This window comes from Vavraia culicis (assembly GCF_000192795.1).
Source record: "Vavraia culicis subsp. floridensis unplaced genomic scaffold supercont1.11, whole genome shotgun sequence".
Classification (NCBI taxonomy): Eukaryota; Fungi; Microsporidia; family Pleistophoridae; genus Vavraia; species Vavraia culicis.
The window spans coordinates 91,763-112,187 of NW_007360614.1; the positions used below are offsets into that span (position 1 = coordinate 91,763).

General features: G+C 35.8%; 10 protein-coding genes across 10 annotated transcripts; 7 read left to right on the forward strand and 3 right to left on the reverse strand.

The window, feature by feature from the left end:
* Positions 1–222: 222 nt before the first annotated feature.
* Positions 223–2,098, forward strand: VCUG_00865 (uncharacterized protein; the record flags this gene model as incomplete). Its single annotated transcript, XM_008075694.1, has 1 exon — positions 223–2,098. One exon carries the CDS (start codon positions 223–225, stop codon positions 1,843–1,845), a length of 1,623 nt encoding a protein of 540 aa, XP_008073885.1. The 3' UTR covers positions 1,846–2,098.
* A 163-nt stretch (positions 2,099–2,261) lies between these two features.
* Positions 2,262–2,612, forward strand: VCUG_00866 (uncharacterized protein; the record flags this gene model as incomplete). Its single annotated transcript, XM_008075695.1, has 1 exon — positions 2,262–2,612. One exon carries the CDS (start codon positions 2,262–2,264, stop codon positions 2,610–2,612), a length of 351 nt encoding a protein of 116 aa, XP_008073886.1.
* A 274-nt stretch (positions 2,613–2,886) lies between these two features.
* VCUG_00867 (uncharacterized protein) lies at positions 2,887–3,330 on the forward strand (the record flags this gene model as incomplete). Its single annotated transcript, XM_008075696.1, has 1 exon — positions 2,887–3,330. The coding sequence occupies one exon, from the start codon at positions 2,887–2,889 to the stop codon at positions 3,328–3,330; it is 444 nt and encodes a 147-aa protein (XP_008073887.1).
* A 586-nt stretch (positions 3,331–3,916) lies between these two features.
* Positions 3,917–4,507, forward strand: VCUG_00868 (uncharacterized protein; the record flags this gene model as incomplete). The annotated part of the gene is made up of 1 exon (XM_008075697.1): positions 3,917–4,507. One exon carries the CDS (start codon positions 3,917–3,919, stop codon positions 4,505–4,507), a length of 591 nt encoding a protein of 196 aa, XP_008073888.1.
* A 1,123-nt stretch (positions 4,508–5,630) lies between these two features.
* Positions 5,631–7,199, reverse strand: VCUG_00869 (uncharacterized protein; the record flags this gene model as incomplete). The annotated part of the gene is made up of 1 exon (XM_008075698.1): positions 5,631–7,199. One exon carries the CDS (start codon positions 7,197–7,199, stop codon positions 5,631–5,633), a length of 1,569 nt encoding a protein of 522 aa, XP_008073889.1.
* Positions 7,200–9,309: 2,110 nt separating this feature from the next.
* Positions 9,310–10,235, forward strand: VCUG_00870 (uncharacterized protein; the record flags this gene model as incomplete). The annotated part of the gene is made up of 1 exon (XM_008075699.1): positions 9,310–10,235. One exon carries the CDS (start codon positions 9,310–9,312, stop codon positions 10,222–10,224), a length of 915 nt encoding a protein of 304 aa, XP_008073890.1. The 3' UTR covers positions 10,225–10,235.
* A 1,109-nt stretch (positions 10,236–11,344) lies between these two features.
* Positions 11,345–12,695, reverse strand: VCUG_00871 (uncharacterized protein). Its single transcript, XM_008075700.1, has one exon. It carries the CDS (start codon positions 12,417–12,419, stop codon positions 11,442–11,444), a length of 978 nt encoding a protein of 325 aa, XP_008073891.1. The 5' UTR covers positions 12,420–12,695; the 3' UTR covers positions 11,345–11,441.
* A 1,023-nt stretch (positions 12,696–13,718) lies between these two features.
* On the forward strand, positions 13,719–14,502 carry VCUG_00872 (uncharacterized protein; the record flags this gene model as incomplete). Its single annotated transcript, XM_008075701.1, has 1 exon — positions 13,719–14,502. One exon carries the CDS (start codon positions 13,719–13,721, stop codon positions 14,391–14,393), a length of 675 nt encoding a protein of 224 aa, XP_008073892.1. The 3' UTR covers positions 14,394–14,502.
* Positions 14,503–15,296: 794 nt separating this feature from the next.
* Positions 15,297–16,193, forward strand: VCUG_00873 (uncharacterized protein; the record flags this gene model as incomplete). The annotated part of the gene is made up of 1 exon (XM_008075702.1): positions 15,297–16,193. One exon carries the CDS (start codon positions 15,297–15,299, stop codon positions 15,870–15,872), a length of 576 nt encoding a protein of 191 aa, XP_008073893.1. The 3' UTR covers positions 15,873–16,193.
* Positions 16,194–16,965: 772 nt separating this feature from the next.
* Positions 16,966–18,730, reverse strand: VCUG_00874 (uncharacterized protein; the record flags this gene model as incomplete). The annotated part of the gene is made up of 1 exon (XM_008075703.1): positions 16,966–18,730. One exon carries the CDS (start codon positions 18,728–18,730, stop codon positions 16,997–16,999), a length of 1,734 nt encoding a protein of 577 aa, XP_008073894.1. The 3' UTR covers positions 16,966–16,996.
* Between the last annotated feature and the right edge of the window lie 1,695 nt (positions 18,731–20,425).

Sequence of the window (20,425 nt, forward strand, 5' to 3'; positions counted from 1 at the left end):
CCAAAACGGTATTATTTAATGTTGTAAACAGAAATATCTGTTTCACAAAACCATATTAAACATATAACCAAGGTGAAATAGCTTCAAATTAATTAATACCAATTATATTCCTGTGATTCATGATTAACAAATAATATTCTTTGGTAAATGAGCTTTTCGATACCATACTAAAACGTAAGGAAACAAAAAGTATTTATTTCTATCAGATTCATTTAATTAAGAATGAAAAGAATATTTTCGTGTTATATGTATTTGTATTTTCTGTACGTATTACGAATAGGTACACAAACATGGTACGGTGATGATTATCCAGATGAATATCTTCCTTACACACCATATGATGATGCTGCCAGGAATCAAGGTTATGCAATGCAGCAGGATGCAAATAATAGAGCGAGAGTTTTGGGATATCCAAGTGCTGCTACTGCCTCTGATATGGCAGGAGCTGCTAATGCGGCTGATGCGTCAAGACTTGCCGGCGCAGTGAATGCAGGAAGACTTGCAGGTGCTGCCGGTGCTGCGGGACTTGCAGGTGCTGCCGGTGCTGCGGGACTTACAGGTGTTGCTAATGCTGCACATGCAGCTGGTGTTGCAAATGCACTAGGAGCAGCAGGTGCGCCGTATGCTGCAGGAGCTGCAAATGCTGCAGCTCTAGGACTCCATAACCGATCGATTTATCCAATGGGTGGTGCGTATCGTCATTTAGGAACCAGAGATGGGTACGGTTATGATGGTGGCGCACCAGACTATTATGAATCATTTAATGGACAGTATTTCGAACCATATAATTACGGGCACAGAGCTAACAGATTCGGAAGTGGTGCTCATGCACGGAATTTTGCAGACTTTGAGGTTGGTGTTTTAAGCGGTGAATCAACACAAGAAAGTGAAGAACTGGGACAGATGTATGAAGATGTCACCGGTCAGCACAATACTGGCTTGAATATAGGTCTTAGAGGCGGCTTCGGCGGCTTAGCAGGTGTGGCGGGCGCAGCGGGTCTTGAGGGAGGCCTTGGCCATGGAAGAGGGAGTCACACGATTTGGACGCATCCCATTGGTCCTAATGCACTAGCGAGTATAGTCGAAATTAATGAACTAGGCGGTCCGGCTGGGCATTCAGCCTTTAGACAGGAGCGTGTCAATAACTTAGCGCATGATATTGCTAATGGACGTGTTGGCGGAATGCTTGGAGAGGCTGCACTGAGAGGAAATGGTGGTCTTACTGGTGCCGCTGGTCTAGGAAAAATTATAGGAAACGAGCCAGGATTTGGATCAAATCTCGGTGCATTTGCCGGTATTGCCACTGCATCGGGCTTAAATGGCGGGATAACCATGAGCCCCGAGGACCTGGGATATGAAGGTAAGGAGAGTCTGGGCGCAACTTCCAGAGTGGCAGCTGCAGGCAAACTCGGCCAAAGCCTAGGTATAAAAGCTGGTATTAATGCTGGAATAGGCGACTCGCTAAGTTTGGAAACGCTAGCCGGGCTGGGACAGGGGATGGCCGTGGCCCATGTACTAGATGATCATACGAATGCCATAAAGATAGAGGGTATAGAAGGACCAGCAGCCAAGGTTGCAGGATACGCAGGCATTCCAGGATCAGGCGGATACGGCAGCTATGCATCATTGCTGGGGATGGGTCCGAGCGGATCCGCATCATGGGCGGCATCCCATGCTCTTGGTGCCCGCGGAGGTGATGTGGTAGCCGAAAATGCAGCGTTTAACGATGTTAAATTGATAAAACGACTGAACGAGGACATCCAACGCAAGAAAGAGGATGTTATCGAGGACACGCTTAAGAAGAAAATGCTAGAAACCGATCTTGAAGAAGAGCTCAAGAAATAACGGAGATGCTAAGAATGGATAACTTGCCAGATAATCAGGTCACGCTTTGCGTTAATATATTGCACTTCCCCCCAGACAAGTAGAGTCGTAACGATGCATTCTTTTAGAAACACAAAGCATGAATTTTGATGAAACGATGTGTTTTAAACGGCAGTTTCAGTTAGCAATCGTTGAATAAAGTCCTTTGCCGCTTTTAATAAAGAAATAAAGTCCCTCGTTTTTGAACTGTGGCTTGTTAAACGTTTAAAGTGCCAATAGTAAAACATTGTGTTGGATGTTTTGGGTTTACAATTAACACTTCGTTGACAGATCAGTTCGACACGATAATGTGCAAAACATGATATTTTAAACGTTGTTATCTATGTTTCCACGGTTAGAACCGGTATTTATTGAAAGTATTCACACTAAAAATGCTAATGCTTTTTCTGTTTATGGGACTCATCATGTCTTTGGCATCTTCAGTATACAGAGGTGAAGGAGGTGATTACCGTGGGAGACATATCGATCTCAGAGATATACGTAGCAAACTAAATGTATATGATTCGGATGCAAAGAACGAGTACAATGAAGACCACACGAAGAGAAATGTTATCATGGATAACGATACGTTTGATATGTTTTTCCGTCCGGATGAAGGAGAAAAAAAAGAAGATGAATATATTCCAACGAAGGATGAATTAAAGGCAGAAGAAAATATGAGAGAGTTTGAGGATGACAAGGACAAGTATCTCTCATTTTTGAGAAAAGAGTTTGGTATAACGAGGTAAAGCATGTTATCAAATAAAATATTTTGCCGTAATTCTGCAGCATGGTTCTAAGACAGGCAAAACTATACGGGCGATTACTTTTCTAAAACGTTGATAAACTGTCTATGGTGTTAATTTGGATCGATCAACTTGTAGAAACATTTAACGTCGGATATTTTTAACGTTGTGCTGACTGAAAGTCACTAATATCGTTTTGATACACCGATGCTGATGTGACTCTTCTAACATTACATTATATGCTGTATTTTGCAAATAACCATACGTTGTTACGGCCATGAATCTTATATTACGAGTTCTTTTATTCGTACCGGTAATATTAGCCTATATAGGTGAATACGGTCGTTCCAGGATGGCAAGCATTTTACAAGAAAATAAACTCGCTTATAGCAGTTTGTTCCCCACAGAATGGAAAAACTCGAAAACAAATGCAGCAGAAGAACGAGAAAACGAGGATATGCTCTCAAACATTTTAGCATCAGGCGGAAAGAGGGCATATAATGACTTGGTCGAGAAAATTCATGAGTTGGATCGAAATAACAGAAAGGCCAAGAAAGCGGACGAAAACGTTTTGAACTTAACATGTTGGATTTATGATGAAGATAATTGCACCAAAAAAAATAATAACAAAGAATTGAACGGAGTATTAGAGTCAGATCCTGGTTTTCTCATGGAAAGAGCGAAACATTACGCTTATTTGGATCGGAAGTTCACAATATAGTAAAGAATCGGTAGTACATGTTTTTAAAGCATATTTGTTGCCACGAATGTTGCATCTTCTCTCCTAGTGATTATCCCCAATTGTTGATGTATCGGTATGCAGTTCGTGATAACACTGACCAAATAATTAGTTGTTGATAATCGATTTCTCATTAGCTTTTATTTTAATAACAATATCATGCTTAGGAATCTCTGGTACACCCAATATCTTACAATTTTGTCTTTATTCGACGTGTATAGAGAAAAAAACTTGATACTGGGATTCATCAACGAATTCACACATGACAATATTTAATAATCTCTATGTACTTCTTTTAATATAATGAACATATTAGTTGCTGCAATTCCGAATTATAGTAATCTTAAAATATTTAGCTAATCTTTATTCTACAAACTATAGTTTATAGTTAAACTGCCATGTGCAGGTTTCAATGATGTGTGCACTACTACGTTACATTAGGTTCACGCTACAACTCCTACACGGTAAAAGCTGAAATGGTATGTTTTGGATGTTACACACAGTTTTATGAGTGGGAAGTCATTTACAATACAACACATTGAATCAACCAAGATAGACAGTTTTAACCATGTTTGTATTAGCATATCGGTGTTTAAATACACTTCCAGCATTTTTATTCGCGAACATGTTCCTTTTTATTGCTTTTGCAAACACATACAACCATTTGCACACTCCCAAAAACGTGGATTGGGCTTCTATGATGAGCTTAAATGATAATAGGAGTGTAGAAGATTGGAGGGCGTTGGAAGATATCACGCAAGACTATACTCCGGAGATCCCAAAAAATCAGAACAAGCAAAATGTTAGAGAAATGCAAGAAGCTGATTTTAACGAAAACTACAATCCCGACTACACCAAGCGTGATACCATAATAAGGAATGAAGTGTTTGATTGGATGCTCAGCAAAAACGATTTTAGTCCGGTAGAGCATGAAATAAAGAATATGATACGGAAAGATCACGAAGACTACAAAAATACCTTAGCTGAAATTGGCATACTCCCAAACATAGACTATTTGAACGAAATGCAAGCGGCTTTAAACGATAAAGATGTAGGTCCGGAACAGAAGGAAGAAATTGCACATAATATTGAGGTTCAAAAGCAAAAGAATTTTCTCCTAAACAGGTTTGAAGGTGATTCGTACGATGATGTTGATTAAATCGTTAATGCACTATTATAACCGGGTTGAAACAGATAATTTTATATAAATTATTTGAAGCGAATGGTGGAACGCATTTTTTATTCGTAGTGGATATATTCTGCATACTAAGTGCTTGAAAAGCCTTTCACTGTGACATACAGGATAGTAAACATAGACTATAGTATAAAAAGAACAACTAAAATTGAGTTTGGTTAAATAGTAGATTATGACACACGTACTATTTTTTCGGTGATAGAAAAGTGAAACACCATGTTTAACATATGTGTCAGATATTGGTGTTAAACGACTAATGTATTTATTTGTCTTATTGTTTTCAAATATACGGTATCAAAAATTTTCTGAATTTGCTTTTTTGGTTATGCACACAAAACATAAATAGTAACTAGGTGTATTTATAGATTATCCGCATTTTATCAGATTCACCTGTATAAATAAAAAGACAACTCGAAAGTTGATCGGTCAGTTTGAAAAGAACAAATTACCTGATCCTTCATAGGAAATCAAAGTTATTTTTTCTTATTTTTATGCGAAATAAATAGTTAAAAGTTATTATTTGATTCGTTTTTACAATATTTGTTCAGTCATCCCTTGCAAACAACATCAGAAGTACATGATTACCAAATGAAATTAACTATTGTCCCCTACCAAAAGATCTAAAACAAATGAAAAAGAATGGTATGACATATGAAAAGAAGGAAGTATCGTTTAATAGCTAATCGAACTTTATTCTGTTTTGTTAACGGAAATATATTAGTTAATATTACCATAATATTGGAAATATAGTTTGGTTTCTTCACTAATACTCGTTTATTTATCTCCTCATACAACAACACCGAGATAAACATACTTTTCAGATTTGTAGGGATCGTTCACAGCGTCATAAGAAAGGAAAGGGCCATTAAAAGTGGTGTAGAAGGGCGTGCCTAGCCATAAACTGTTCAAAACAATCTCGTCATGTCAACGAAAAATAAGTTATTTTCATGGCGTACACAAACACCTTGTAGAACGAATGTATCTACCAACACCATTTTCTTCGCTAGGTCCTTATCATCCATAAAAGCTCCTTTTCTACTAAAAGCAATACCATTCATACGATAGTACAGATCTTTTATGTCGTCCCTTACTCCTCATCATTCACTTTGGTCTGCACGAAGACCTCCACTACAAACTGGTAGATTTTGTAGAACTTCAGTATCGCACCAGCAGCTACACGATCATTTACACCGCTGATACCTTTCATGATCTCCTTCTTCAGGTCGTCGCACCCAGTCTTAACCACATGTTCCGATGCAAGCATTCTTCTCATATTCATGCCAAACGCTCTTTTGAACTTTGGAAATAATGATTTAAGTACTTTCTGCAGCGGTATGTTTTCGTGCAGTGCTTTGCAGGTAATTTCTTGATCCCACGAATGTTTCATGGTAATATTGGAAAAACGCAGTGCACCAAATAAATCTGTGGCAACAAAGAAGAATATGTCATAGAAGTTAGGCACTTCCTTTCCAATGCTCATCAGATACGCATACTCCAGCCTGCTGAAATAAACGTATTTACTGACTATATTTATGCCAGTATCAAGAGCAATCAGGAGTTCGCTGAGTAGCACATCTCTCACAAACAGGCGGGTGGCTATCAGTTCTGTGTTGTACTGTTGACGCATACTGCTGTAGTGCAGTAACCTGGGCAGGACAGCTTCTATCTTGCTAGCAATGTAAATTGAGATCAGCCTGGTTCTGATACAGATTTGCTGTGCATGTGTACGAAAGAGCGTGTATTGGTGATACACAGAGATAAACTCAGGAAACAGCGAAAGCTTGGCACAGAACCGTGTTTCGAAGAGAACATGCATCGAATATGCTTGTGCTACTGCAAGATGATTCATTATTTTACGGTAATTCCTGTTGCCTCTGTAAATAGTCATATCGATCCGAGTACACAATTCGAAAAATGCTTTTGATTGCTGAACATACAAATTATCATATTCTGCGTTCCTTCCAAACCATTCGTTGTGTGCAATTGATTGGTTTGTTGGTGTTGCTTGCTCTTGCACACCTTCGTTCGTGTTACATTCCTTTGTACCGATAAGACGAGCGAATACACACATAAGATCATGTATTAATGTGCACTTATCCATTGTAATGCTCAGTTGAAGTATTTCATGCAGAATCTCTTCTATCTTCTGTACGTAATAGCACCTTGGCTGTTCTTTCATAATTTTCTCGCATTCCGCACTAAAACGTGCTATTTCGTGTTTCTTTTCTTTTCGATTTGCTTGTTTTAACACTAAAATATGCGACTTGCGGAATGAGTCTGCAAGTTTCAACAGTTCATTTCTTAGGCCGATGAAGTACAATCTTAGTGATTCGTCATTTTGTGATTTTCTAAGCATTTGTTCTACTTCATTAGAGTTGTAATCTCTAAAAGCATCTCCAAAAGATAACAATGCATGATATATCTTATTATATTTTGCTTTACCTTCTAACATATCGTTATGTTTTTCCCTAAATTCTTTCATACGCTCTATGTTACTCATTATTGGTGTGTTATGATGTGTACTCCACACATAATCATTTCCACCATCTACTCCGCTATTCTCACCATATGCATTCGCCATATTTGCTAAGTCTCGTGCACCACCTTGAGATGCCCTGATCAAAGAAAGAATGAAGATAATCCAAAGACAATCCATGGGATGGCACGCTGCTGAACATTAAATAGTTCCAACTTATTGATAGACATGACAGTAATGCGAGATATGGTATGTCTATTGACACTTGAAATGCTGTCATAAACGATGTAAAAGTACTACTCTGTGTGTTTTGGTATATGCGTACATTACTGTTCTGTAGAATGTAAATCGTGGTGTATTTTACCGATAACTTGGACTAAATCAGCATTCTACACGTCAAAAAATCATTTCTTAAAAGAGAAGAACAACAGCATAGAAGGATGTTTGTCAGAAATAGTACCACCATGCAACCAACTAATAAATCATTCTCATTCAGCAACGGTATTGAGTAAATGTTATTGTTTGTTCATATTTTGTGATGTGAGAATATAAATAAATAACTTTTAGTGAAAAAGGAAAAATAATAAATCTGATTTACTAGAAAATTGCTAAATTGGCAATGAGTGTTATGTTCACTCTCTTGTATCATGTATTCATATAAATAAAAAGACAATTCAAATGTTCAGAAGTCGATTCTGTGAAACAAAAAATATGACCTTTTAGGAGAAATATAAAACTGCGCTTTCACTTTATACACGAAATATAATGTCTAAGTTTTTGTTCAATTCATTCTCTACATGAATGCTAGGCTGTTCTTTTCAACAACACCAAAATGATTTGATTATCAAATCAAAATTGATTCTTTATCTCGATTAAAAGAGTCAGAACAAGTAAAAAGTATAACATGGTATATTAAAGGAAAGAAGTACAGTTTAATAACTAATCGAACTTTATTCTGTTTTATTAACGGAAATAGCGTAGCTAGTAAAAAAGTAAGTATTATTAATAATTATCAGTAGATTAGCACAAACAACTTAGAATTATATCACATATAACTATCTATTTCTGAAGATTGAATAACACTTTAATATTACGAGTAGAAAATATGCAAGTTAAAAGTTGTAGAGATATTAACGATCATTGTGATGAATGAGATGGTGAACAGCTAGTTAAAGAGAAGATGATTGCTTGTAAATAGTATTGTATCTATGTGGTTTACTTGAAGGACAGAACACAAATAGCACTTTTTATCGTTCCTTTCGAATTTTTTGAAAGTAAAATAAGGTACCACTGTAAAACTCATTATTTTTCGTACCATATCAATATTTTTCTAGACTGTTATGCTCGTTAGCGTTTTCACACGCTTTCCTATACTACTGAACAATCCTTTGAGTCAATCCTGTTTTATTTTTTTTGGAAATATCGATACCATTCGAATAATTAAGTTAATGCAACAAACCGGTTTTCGTAGAAATTTTCTAGCGTTATTGATATCCATTTTTACCGAAATATGAGTTCTCGCTGCTAAACACCTCTTGTTGATTTCATTTAGGGCATTCGCACGGTGTACTTTACTTAAATGATTTTTCATTCATTGAGTGCACAATTTTGACTATTTAAAACGAAAAGGTATTGGTAAATTCTGTTAAATTTTGTTTGGTTCAATTTTTTGGATGCATGATAATTTTATCTGGGCTATAAACAGAAATAATGTCGTCATTTTGGTTCTATTTGTTCATAAAGTTCATACAAAAAGGCCTGGATCGCGAGATATTTTTACAACAATAGGTACAATCTGTCCTATAATCGAATTGTCTCGATTAATTGTTTGAGGCTCAACCGCATGCGTCTTCGAAATTGCACTACTAGTTATCTTAGTTGGATATTGGCGGTTCGAAAACAGTCTCTATCGCAGAAAGCATGTGGACCCTAAATATTTTAACGTACAACCATGTCTATGTTTCAAATATTTTGAATTGATCAGAACGAAACCGAATTCATACGTTTGAGAGCAACTTGTTTTCCTCTATACGTTGTGGAACATAGTTGATTCAAACAAGTGTTTCAAATACAAGCATGGACCGTATGATTATGATGAAACCTTGGAACATGATTAACGAGCCTGAGAATTTTCGTAGAAAACACTTTTCTACAGAGACTAAAGCACGAATTATTTTGAAACAGGTCTAAATCAATAGGCCCACGGAATACAACAAATTGATAGCTGAAATAAAACATCTGTATCGCCTGAAAATATAAAAATAAATATCACATACTTTGACACATTTCTATGTTATGTATAGTTCTCCTTATTAACTTATTATTAGCCATGCTTGTCAGATGTACAATGTCTGGATTCTCTAATGACGGTAATCCTGAAATATCTAAGCGATTCATCAGCTGGTTTTTCATGACAAAATTGCCTATTATGTTCAGGACAAGATCTAAAACAGCAAGCATACAGACGAATACGGCTGTTGTTGACGATAAACCAAATGAACTTTCGGAAAATGAAGTGATTAGGCAGTATAGAAAAAAGAAAAACAAAAAGAACATATTAGGAAATCCAATATTTGATGACAACGGAAATTTAATCATATTAAATCATAACAGGAAAGATAACAATAATGTTAAGGATAGAGCTGGTAGAAGTGCCGACAATATGAAGAGAAATATTGCATCTGCCAGCACAGTATTTCATAGAAAAGTACCCGATGATGAAAAAATAGTTCTTTTTAAACGACAAGATAAGCTTTTGCAGAATCCAAGAAAGCAGAAGCGAAACGATGTAGAAGGAGAATTATATACAGAATCTGTATATAGAGGAAACTTAAAAACAAAATTCAATAAAGACGAACAACGGGTTCACATTCAAGATCACAGTTCTTCGTCTGATAGTAGTACGACAAACTTTGATTCTTCACATTATGACGAACCCACGCGAGAGGAAACCTATTCAGTACCGCTTTCGGAAAGAGAAATGATTAACAAGTGCTATCAATCCAAACCACACGAAAGAAAAACATGTGAAATTTCAATGTATCAAATTCCAAATAGTGCGCAAATCAATCCTGCAGTTCCCATTAATGGATTGAACGACACAAGCCATTGCTTTGCTATGCAGAATAATCGAGGGATTCGGAATTCTATCATTGAAGCACCTACATACACGGGTCGCAATGATGTAAATTTTAATAGTGAATAGTAAACGTACAACTAAGTAAAACGTATTTATGTCACGTTGGGTTTTAAGCCAGGCCGAAAGACCTCCATTTGTAACTTTCAAGGATTTAGCTTATTGTCCACGTCATGGTTAAAGTATGCTATTGAAGCAACTACAAGTAGAATAGTTAGTTCGAAGATCAGGTATGGAACCTTATATGATACAGAATGTGAAGCGAGTTCGGAATGATGTACTGAAACAATGATATGTGCGTGGTGCTTCGATGATAGATTAGTATTTATTGGAAAAGCCGAAATTGATGGTTCTGTACAACATGGATAGCTGTATTACACAGAATATGTGTTGACTTCATACGAAAAATAATTTACGGGGTGTGATATTCTACGTTATGAGGTGCTGCACTATTGATTGAGGAAGGACTAAAACATGGACATTCAACGATAAAAGATTATTTTTGGTATGTTATATAGCCAGTTCTAGCCATATAATAAAACTATGAGATTTAAAGTGTATTTTTGCCAATACGAGAAAATCCAAAACATTTGCAGCGTATTGCTATGTGTGACCTGAATATCACATCATGATAGTGGTATTAATTCCATGTTTTAGGCACCGTAAGAATTTTATCCACTAAAAATGATCATATGCTCACAATTTGCTCGTCTGGTGTAGCCATACCTGGTGAGCTTCGGTTCAAACGGCTAGGAGGATGATATGATCTTCCAAACGCTAATTGATGCAAAACATGATATTTTTATGAGTTAATCGTACAACACCAAGAATTATCATAGTTCCGCAGCTTCACGGTTTTCTGCTTCGTAACCAAAATATACTATTATGACAAAATATTTTCCTATCGTAGTAAGAATAATAATCCACGAAATGCGAGCTTTATAAACACAAAAGTTCAATTGATGCAACATTCACAATGCCCCAGGAGGATGAGCTCCAACGCTATCACGATGTAGTATCTAGAACGATCGTAGTGATACGGAAGACAGTTGTAAAACCTTTATATGGTCACAAAACACGAATCAGTATTGCATATTGCCTAGCAAGTATTCTATCAGCTTTGAAAATATATTTTACTGTGTATGGAATTACTTCCATAAAGTCCGCACACAACATGCTGAAAAATAGAACAAGTTGTGTGTACAAATTAATTTGGGAGACAAATATGGGAACTCGATTTATTTACTGAACGTTAGATCAATACACATCTGTAAATTCGCTCGTGATCACCTCTTATTCCATTCCAAGAGATACGAATTTTTGATTCTTTCTCCGCAGTTAAGAATTAATTTTACCTCATCAACATCCATCTCACCGGTGTAAAGATGATTTTTATATAAATCACAACTGGTAGAGGTTTGAGTTGACTGTTTTGTGTTGTGCAATGGTGCCATGTCCGTGGGATCAAGCGAATTAATTCTAGTCTGTGTATTATTAACCGCATTATCTGGAAAATATGTGGATGAGCTGTGGCCTATTTCCATCGGTGACTTGTTAACATGTCCGTTCCTACTGACAATGCTATTATCACCACCACGATACACGATTATACGATGTTCAATGTTTTCGTTCAGCTCCTTCTCTGTGCAAGTTATTATACTGCTTTTAGCGGAGATACTAGGTACATTCTCAATTATATCCCTTTTTTTTTTCATATTGAAGCCATCATCGCGTTTCCTAGATTTATCAACGTGTTCTTTATTAGATAGGTCTGCCAAAACAATTTTCTGTGTTTGATTATAACTTGGCTTACAAATTGAGATGGGTGTTAGCTTCTCGGAACCGCTTTGTCTATTTAAATACTTCTTACGTTCACTAGCCGCTATAATTGATGGTTTTACATAACAGTTATCGAGATCAAACGCATGGTTCAGCCTGTGTGCGCGAGGTAACTTCGTTGCACTCAGGGTTTCACGTAATTTAATGCCTACTTTGACCTCTGTTCCAAGATCAGGAGATGAACTAAATCGTTCTACTTTTGCAACGAGTCCATTATTTCTCAAGCCATCAACATCGCCTGTCTTTGTTATGGTGCGATTATCGAGTTCATCAACAATTTTCGACCACTGGTGGAAGTAATTGCTGTTTGTCTTAGCAGGTGCACCCCCTACAATTCTCTGATGCAGAGCCTCTTGCATACAAACGACTTTTCCCTTGGTTATGATTTTATCCTCATAAAATTGTATCAAGTCGCGAACCTTCATTGTTTACCAATTTTTTCTCCTTTTTATACACATTTGTTTATTTTGATGTTTTTCTATCATGATAAATAAGCAATGATGCATGCTGTGTAATTGTCATTAGCCATCTTATTTGCTCCATTCTACATTCATTGACCGTGTCATTCAACCTATTCTCTTATGAAATCGTTTAATTGCCCATCAATAAAATTACTCGTATAGTTGAAGTGATCAATGTAAATTCTACAGCAATGAAATAAATGTTATCTGAGAAATATCACGGCTGTTGATTGGTCTGAAACGAACATGTAGGTTAAAGGGGTAGAGAAGTACGTTGATCAAATTTCTTATTAGTGAAAAAATAAATAAATTATTTATTTATTTTATTCCTGATCAGGAACAGAGCCAATATGAATTTGAGCATTTTGTTATTTGTGCAATTTAGAATGCTGCACAAATAGTTTACTGCTTTAAAGCATTGTATTTATCCAGACGATGACATGAAGGTAGGTTAAAAGTTTTACATAAAGTTAGATGAAGTGTCTTACCTGTTCAGGTAAATTGAAAGAATGGATTTTAGCTCAGAGAAGTAGAATTAATTAGATCAGATTCTGAGCTGTTTATTCAAATCCGAGGAAACATTGACTTGAAATTTAAAGGTAATAGGTAGCAATCCGAAGTTAGCATATGACACTGAGATAACACAACTTGTTTTTATTATTGTTTGAAAATGTTTAATCTAAATTTAATACAGGAAAATGGCAATTTAATACTTTTGTCTTGTTGTAAAAGATGAGACTGGTATATACTATCATGCCTTTTAAAAGATATGATAGTGATGGTATCACCATATAATGCAGTAGTATTGGCATAAAGCATCACTTTCGAATCGTGGATGATTATTCCAAGAGATATTGTGCAAAATTTTTGCATTTATTCCTCATATCTAATGTCCTTTTCATCTTTTTGATAAGTAGGGTATTAATGATAAATTAAACCGGTAAATTTTTCTGACTTAAACCAATATAGGCTTAATATCGGTCACTTTACATAATTTTTCCATTATAGGGAAACTCTGCATTTTTCGGATAGCTTTCTTGTCATTATCCTTATAACTTCAGTTTAACACCGGATTAAATATCGTGTGTGACCAGTTTTATCAACATCTCTGCTTATTGATCCAAAGTAATGTTTGACTGTATCGTATTGTCGTATCCGGTGTATTGATTAGATATTTCGTACTTGACAGCGAACACTTGTTTAGAACTAAAAAGAATCAAATCTATTTTTTGTTTTCTCTGACATTTTGTTCATGAATATATAATGTATGAGTTATTTTGCGACATGTTTCTTTGTGTTGTTCACTATATATGTAATGTCAGGAGTAGCCGTATCAATTATATGCCTTATAGGTACCCGAAGGAGGATAATAATGATATTAATGGCGCATACTCATATCAATATCACGATAGGAGGAGCCCAGAGGATAATATACTTTACAAGCAAAAAAATAATAATGACAATGGGATGGACTTTAACCGACGATTATACGAAAACATGGAACAAGTGCTGAGAAAGCAGTCGATATTTAATATATACCACAATAATGGACTCGTTGATTACAATAACTACGTAAAAGAACAGGTTGGTCAGGGTACAGCTACTCCGAGTGAGTATAAGGATTTTAAGGAAGTGGAAAAGGAAGAGATCCGTACGGAAGAGGAGGGACAGCCAATTGCAGGAGAAAGAAATAATGTCAATAAGGATAAAGAAAAATTTGATATTTTCAAGTGGTTAGAAGACAAGGATAATGTGATGGAGAATGATTCAGAAGAAGAATTACAGAAAATGTTAGAATTGGAACGTAAAGAGCAAGAGGAAGAAATTAACGAGCAAAAAAAGAAGGCAGAAATAAAAGAGAAAGAAGCTGCTAAGGATATGGACAACAGAAAGATTCGTTTCCTGCAATGGGTCAAAAAAAAGTTGGGAGTACAATAACCATATACCTTGTCTGAGACAATAAAAAATAGGTTATACGTTATTTTGGTCCAACATGGGTTGCTATCAACACCGGGTAATGTTTTATTTGTTGTTGACAGAAGACGAGATTTTTTAGCGTTATTTTATGTTGTACACCGCGATGATGTTTTGGTGTCATATATAATACGAGATAATACACAGTTTTATTGGGAATGTATCTGTTCCAATGTATATTGAATGGCGTTATACGTCAATTTCGCCGTAATAATACGAATTAAAAAATATTGTTTTTTGGTATCCCGAACACTCGTATTTATCCCATATCGTATGCAGATATTTCCTATTAAAACATTTGTAATCAACAAAAAGTGGCACAAATCATAAGCTAAGAGTTTTTAAGGCCATGGTAGGTGCTGAGAAAGTTTTTCTTGTTGTAGCTGTGAGATAGTAATTAAAGTGATTTAAAAAGAAGCTGAACGAAATGTTTTTCTGTAAAAGCGTGTTCATTGACTAACAGTAAACCGGATACTTCGGCACACTTAATACCATAGAGCACGTTCTGCTGAAGCAACAGTCATAACCAAACAAATATATTACACTGCCTGGGATTAGTTTCTTAATCTTCGGAAATACGCCTAGCGGCTCTATCCGTGTTAGACAAGCGAAACGAGTACATTCGTATCATTTCAAACATTTTAGTTCTAGAAATAATATGGTATGTGTTGAATGCCATTTACTGTTTGATTCTGTTAATACGATCTGTTGCAAACTTCAATTTTTGTACAAAAAGAGTTTGCTTCAAATCGGCTAACAGAACATTTTTGAATCATTATAAAGACATATCGTGGATATTTTGATTGTATGAAAGATTAAACAGTTCACTCGTCATAAACTTAAAATATTCTGAGAAGACACTTTCTCATGCTAACTTTATTCTTCAGTTTGTCGTATTGTTATTACGGAAAAGATGTTCTTGGCTTTTATAAGACAGATAAGCCTCCATTTAACGTAACTGCCCGGTATTTAAAACCGTATGATCAGAGGAACCATGAAGACAACGTAAATTTCCGTAAATCTGATGAAATTGTGCAAAATAATCCCGAACCCTCGTATTTTGAGCAACAGGTACAAATAGCAGGCATGCTCGATACCGCACTATCCGGATATCGAAGCGATTTGAACAAGTTCAAGCATGTGGATGACAAAATGAACAACATACGTGCAGTAATAAAAGAAAATGAATGCGTTATGAACGAACAGGATTTGGATGAGGAACCACTTAACGTGGTTTCCTGGCTTTACCACAATAATAAGGAGGAGGAAAAAATAGATAAGGATTTGCAAAGAGAGGTGGAGAATAACATCATACATGCCAAGGAAAAGCGGGATAGAATTATGAGAATGGAAGAAGATCATCTTAAAGACAGGCGATCGGAGGATCGTGAGCACAAAAATCGGTTTTTGCAGTGGGCAAGACATGAATATAACGTTAAGTAAAACTTGAAGTAAATCCTAAGTGGTTAAAATCGCTTGTCCATTTTAATGGATGAAATTATGTGGTGAAGCAGTTGCTTAAATGTAGTTATGTGATCGTAGAGAATACATGAGATTTTCATTGTATAACAGTACAGGCTGTGATAAAAGTTCAAAGGATCAGAAATTCGGTTTATTGTTGAAATTTATGGTAGAAATTTCATATGCAAAGCTACAATCATTAAGAACATAAAAAATTGCAGAACTTGGTTCATATTGAAGTTGAACGGGAAACAAATCTATTGTTCGTGAAAAACATTCATAATAACATTTTTTATAATGAATTTACATTCTAATCCGGGCTATTTTATTCATCTCAAATTACCAGCACAATGTTGAATTGCGCTGGTAATTTGAATGTTAAGCAAACTTCGGCCTTGGTACGAGTCTTACTGTGCTTTACCCATCGAAATATGTTCAAACACATTAAATAATACCAAAATTATAATACAGTATCTGAAACCAGGTTACACGCAAGTATTCGCGTATAGATGGTGTTTCTAGTAAAAATATACTTCGCTATGTTAGCATTCAAACATATACAAAGCTTCTCAATGTTTCCAAATACCTTTTTGAGGTGAGATAAGTTGTTTGGTTAAGGTACAGTATCATTTAATAAGAAAAATATTAGAAATTTCCAAATTTACTGTGTATATTCTGGGAAATAAAATGCAATGATATGTTAATAAGAAACAATAATGCTGTCATAACTCACCGTTGAGAAAAACTTAATCACAGTCCTACGAGCTGCAAGAATAAAAGCAGCTATGACAAGAGAAATGCGATTAAACTCATGCAGCTCCAAAACCAATTCCGATACAATCAGAAAATTCGGACCATCCCGAAAAGAATACTTAGATAAGAATTGACGAATCAGTCATTAAAACGATTTTAATGAAAGCGCTATTGATAAGTATCTCATGGAAATCGGCCAAACAAATAAAGTTACAGCAATACGCTACAATGAATACATCATCAGTATTTTACGTAGTACCTGAACTACCGTATGAATTACCGGAAAATGAGTGTTTATAAAATAAATTAAACATAGAACACTCGTACAGTAACTGCTTTAATATTTATAAACACTACGGACAATAATTCACTATTTCTCCGTTTCGTGTGCAATAACCCTTTTGCTCCAGTGCCACAACCCTTTCACTAACCTTTATCTTACCGCCCTCATCATACAGATCCTCAACTTTGCATTTTTTCATTCTCTTCAGCTTCCTCATGATTCTCGCATCAATCTTGTAATCGTCGTTTTGTGCGACGGACGATGTTTTATCCTTCAACAACCTGAAATCAGGACATAAGTTCAGAGTGTCTACGATATGAAACGATAAGTTATCGCTTATTATGTTGCAAATCGGATCAATATGATCGTAAAACACATCATGTTCCGTTTTGTTTTTAAGAAAACTCTTAAAGAATTCTCTTTTATCCTCGATACCTGCAAATTTTGTTTTCCTGATCTTCTTGTAGATCATATTTTTGTTGCCACAGTTTTCAACGACATATTTTATCATTTTGTACTGAAACAAAGTGCAAATAACTTCGATGTCGTTTATCTTTATTTTTAAGGTGCTCAAGGTCTTATTGAATTCAAAATCGCATTTTATCTCCGGAGGAACCGAAAAAGTAAGTTCCTCATATTTCGGCCATCTGAAATCAAGGACAGGTTTCTCGCTGTTCTGCATCATCTGCAACGATTTCCTGAATATTTTATTCCTCATCACCATTTTGCCTCTCCCCTTGATATCAAATACTTCAAGTGGCATGCCTTCTTCCACTCCCATATCAATATCATCAGCGATTTCAGTAACTGTTACCCGTCTATTCTCCTGGTTTTGTTCCATTATCACGTCATATTCGCGATCAACATTTTCTTTTTTCAATATCATATTGGCCAGGTATATTCTGTAATTCCTTTCAAACGTATCGATTTGATTCAGAGACTCGAGAATAAAATTCAAGTTCTTCTTGGGCTGTGATTGCAATTTGGACACATTCTTGATAAACATATCTTCGTTTCTATTCAGAAACTGTTTAAACTTGTCAAGTACACTGCTGAACAAATGGATTTGTAGCATGTACTCGAACGAAAAATTGTTATTAAGGCATTCTTCAAATTTTTTTGTGAACAAATTATACTGATTCGCTCGTACAAACAAATTAAAAAGATCCTGAAATTTGTCTGTCATCGAAATTTCGTATATATCTTCGAATCTGTTCAGATATAGATCAAGAAAACATGACTCGATCGTTTTAAAGTCCATGAGTCCCTTATTTTCCTTCTCTAATATCTTAAAAATCATGTCCAATTCCTCCTTTTTGTTCGACGTCCTGCTTATTTCCAGAAAGTAACTGTTTATTACCTTCTTCTTTACGTACTTAAAAACTACATTATATACTTTATACCGCTTCAATATACTAATCGTTTCCTCATCCACCGTACTATTATTTAAGAGTATTTCATTCTGCAGCTTTTCTATATTCCTGAGCGTGTACTTTTTGTAAACATTTTTGTACCTTTTGTACAGCCTCAGTCCCTTAATCGGAGAAAAAACCATACCCAGTAGACTGATCAGCTCTCTGTACTTTCTCTCGTTCTGAACAAATGACTCTAAATCGACATACCGTACCTCGTTGATGTACATCTCGATCAGTTCAATTATTTTTTTTGTGTACAATTTGTCATGGTTCAACAGAGAGATATTAGAGGCTACTTCAAGTATGCAGGCGTACCTCACTGTAGGCCTGCTCATGAACATGTTGGTAAGAAAAACATTTAAAGACGGCCAATAAGCCAAATCTATCATCCTAAGGGATGGCTTAAAATTTAATTTTTGAATGACAACGCGGATGAGAAAAATGGTCTTAGATGTTATCAGATGAGGTAAACACATCTTTTCCTTATTAAAGTGGGAAGAAAAAGGTACAGATACACCATTCCTCATTTTTTAACGTATAACCTTCACATTTACAACCGAAAAGTGTTTAATTACGGTATATAAATCTTGCACAGCAAATAGTTATTCACACGTGGTATATAATCGGCATATAATATGGAACATATAACGTAATATGGATAAACAATTCATTCACATAACTATTTTTAAGGCAGGAATATATCGGATGATTTCTGATCGGAAAACACGAATATGAAAAGCAAAACAGCTCGCGTCTTCAGGATAAACATGACTGAACTGCGGCACACATCGTATAAGCTTCATTACAGCAAGAAAGAGATTTAAGCAAACCATTAATTCAAATAAAGCTCAAAATCAAAAAAGTATACAAAACACTACACATAGTTTGTAAAAAATATTTTATTTGATAGGAGAATGCGCGTACGCTTCCTCCCTACACAAAAATTTGGTGGCTGACACTCCTAGTACGGAGAATCAATGCTGTAGCATGAAGATTTGTTCCGCGTCCGGATCTTCTCCACGAGGTAAGTAGGGGTACAGTTTTGAAAACTTAATAATTCGTTGTTTTGGCAGAATTTACTCAGAAGGAGGAGAAATGCGACAATTCTAGTCCTGTTTGCGAAGGAAGAACTATAAAACACGCAAGGACCAATAGAAATGCATGCTATCGGTTACAGAATTGAATGAGCATGCTCCGACCTATCGAGGGATTTTGGATCAAATACCAGTGTTGCGATTTTTTGTGCATCATAGCAGTGAAAGGATCAAAATTATCAAAAATTTCATTTAATGTGGCTCTAGGCACACAAAAGAACCACATAGAAGTCTTGAACGTGCAATAATTGTTCCATAAACCACAACGCAACGAACTATTTATCATTCTTTACGCTGCATTTATGCCACGGATACATCATGATATTCTTAAACAAATCTTCAGAATCAATACAACTATCATGGCTTTAATCCACATAACCACATTGAAACCTCTCAGCACTATTGTCAGGCTATGTCAACTAGTGTCTTTATGAAACCAATCCGCTGTGTCTAACTTCCCCGCTACTACCTTTTTCTTCCCTTTTTTACTCGGATTAGGAATCAACCTAGGATCTGGTGACATAGAAAAGCTAGAGCCAGCGTACTTTTCCTTCATATCATCGACCGATTCTCTACGTGCTTCCCTATCATCTGTCATTTATAAGGATGGTATTAAAAATTTTTTAAATTGACCGCGATTTTAAACCGCTGATCCCTTGTTTCTCAAGCTTTCTCGGGATTAGCAAACGTGCAAAGTAGTTGCAAAGCAAAAAATAATTGGTAGAACAGTTGGAAGACCCTCATATTTGCTAAGAAGTTTGAATCACTTTTATTCTTCTGCATGCCTTCTGGAGGATGTCTCGGCATGAGACACACTCTCATGCGGCAAAAACTACTTGTTTTTCTTTAGTCATATTTGATGCATTTGTTCGTGTTCTTTCCTTGTTCTTCTACAAATCAACAGCTTTTTCGTCCTAGTTTGCGATCACCAAGTAAAAATTTAACGCATGTAAGTGATGTGCCTAGTGAACAGTAGTATTCTTAATATTT

Excerpts from the sequence above, each read along its gene's own strand:
- VCUG_00871 (XM_008075700.1), bottom strand. The coding sequence starts at position 12,419 with ATGAAGGTTCGCGACTTGATACAATTTTATGAGGATAAAATCATAACC.